Genomic DNA, 953 nt, shown 5'->3' with positions numbered 1-953 from the left:
GGGGGGGTGGTGGGGACACCCTGGTGGCACCAGCCCCTGCCTCAGGGCACAGATGGTGGGGATCTGAGGTGGCTTTGGTGACACTTTGGGGTCAGGAGACCCATCTCAAGGGCGATGGAGAAGAGACACAGGTGGCACCTGGGGGTCTGGATCCCCGTCCCTTAAGGCATAGTGTGGTGACAGATGGGATGTGGGGTGGCTTTGGTGGCACCTGGGGTCAGGAACCCCATCTCCTAAGGCACTGACGATGGTGTGGACATGAGGTGGCTCTGGTGGCACTTGGGGTGAGGATCCCTGTCCCTTAAGGCACCATATGCTGGTGGAGAGGGAACACGGGTGGCTTTGGTGGCACTTGGGGCCAGGAGTCTAGTCCCTTAAGGCACAGTGAGGTGACGATGAGGATGCAGGGTGGCTGTGGTGGCACTTGGGGTCAGGAGCCCCATCTCTCAAGGGCACTTTGGTGATGGAGAGGGGATGCGGGGGTGGCTTTGGTGGCACCTGAGGTCAGGAGACCCATCCTGCAAGGCACAGCGAGGTGGCAGCGGGGGCACGGGGTGGCTTTGGTGGCATTTTGGGGTCAGGAGCCCCATCTCTCAAGGCACACTGAGGGGACATGCGGTGGCCCTTGGGTGGGGTAAAGGACCCTCCCCCATCCCCAGCGAGTCGTGGGGGGACCCCGAAGCCCCTCAGAACCCCCTTGCCTCCAGCCTGAACGTCACCACGGCGGGTGGCACCTTCTTCTTGAGCCTGTTGAAATCCTTGGCCGACCTCCAGAGCCAAGTCTGCAGCTCCTTCAACAACCAGAAATCATCCATCTTCTTCAGGAAGTCGTTGGAAGCCGCCAAAGCCACGGGAGGTCCCGCGGGAGGCCCGACGGGCAGCGGGTACCCTAGCGAGGACATCACCCCGGCGATGCTGAGCACCAGCCCTTGGAGGCTGGGGCAGAAGTGGCC

The 953-nt window shown here is 62.6% G+C and overlaps 1 protein-coding gene across 1 annotated transcript in view; it reads right to left on the bottom strand.

The window, feature by feature from the left end:
• Positions 1 to 686: 686 nt before the first annotated feature.
• CLCF1 (cardiotrophin-like cytokine factor 1) overlaps positions 687 to 953 on the bottom strand; it is a 1,242-nt gene continuing 975 nt past the window's right edge. Inside the window, exon 3 of the mRNA XM_009993996.1 lies at positions 687 to 953. Coding sequence (XP_009992298.1) covers positions 687 to 953 — 267 coding nt within the window.

The sequence above is a fragment of the Chaetura pelagica genome, unplaced genomic scaffold (genome assembly GCF_000747805.2).
Source record: "Chaetura pelagica isolate M959 unplaced genomic scaffold, ChaPel_1.0 scaffold3080, whole genome shotgun sequence".
NCBI classification, from domain to species: domain Eukaryota; kingdom Metazoa; phylum Chordata; class Aves; order Apodiformes; family Apodidae; genus Chaetura; species Chaetura pelagica.
This window is presented reverse-complemented; position numbering and strand designations above follow the sequence as displayed.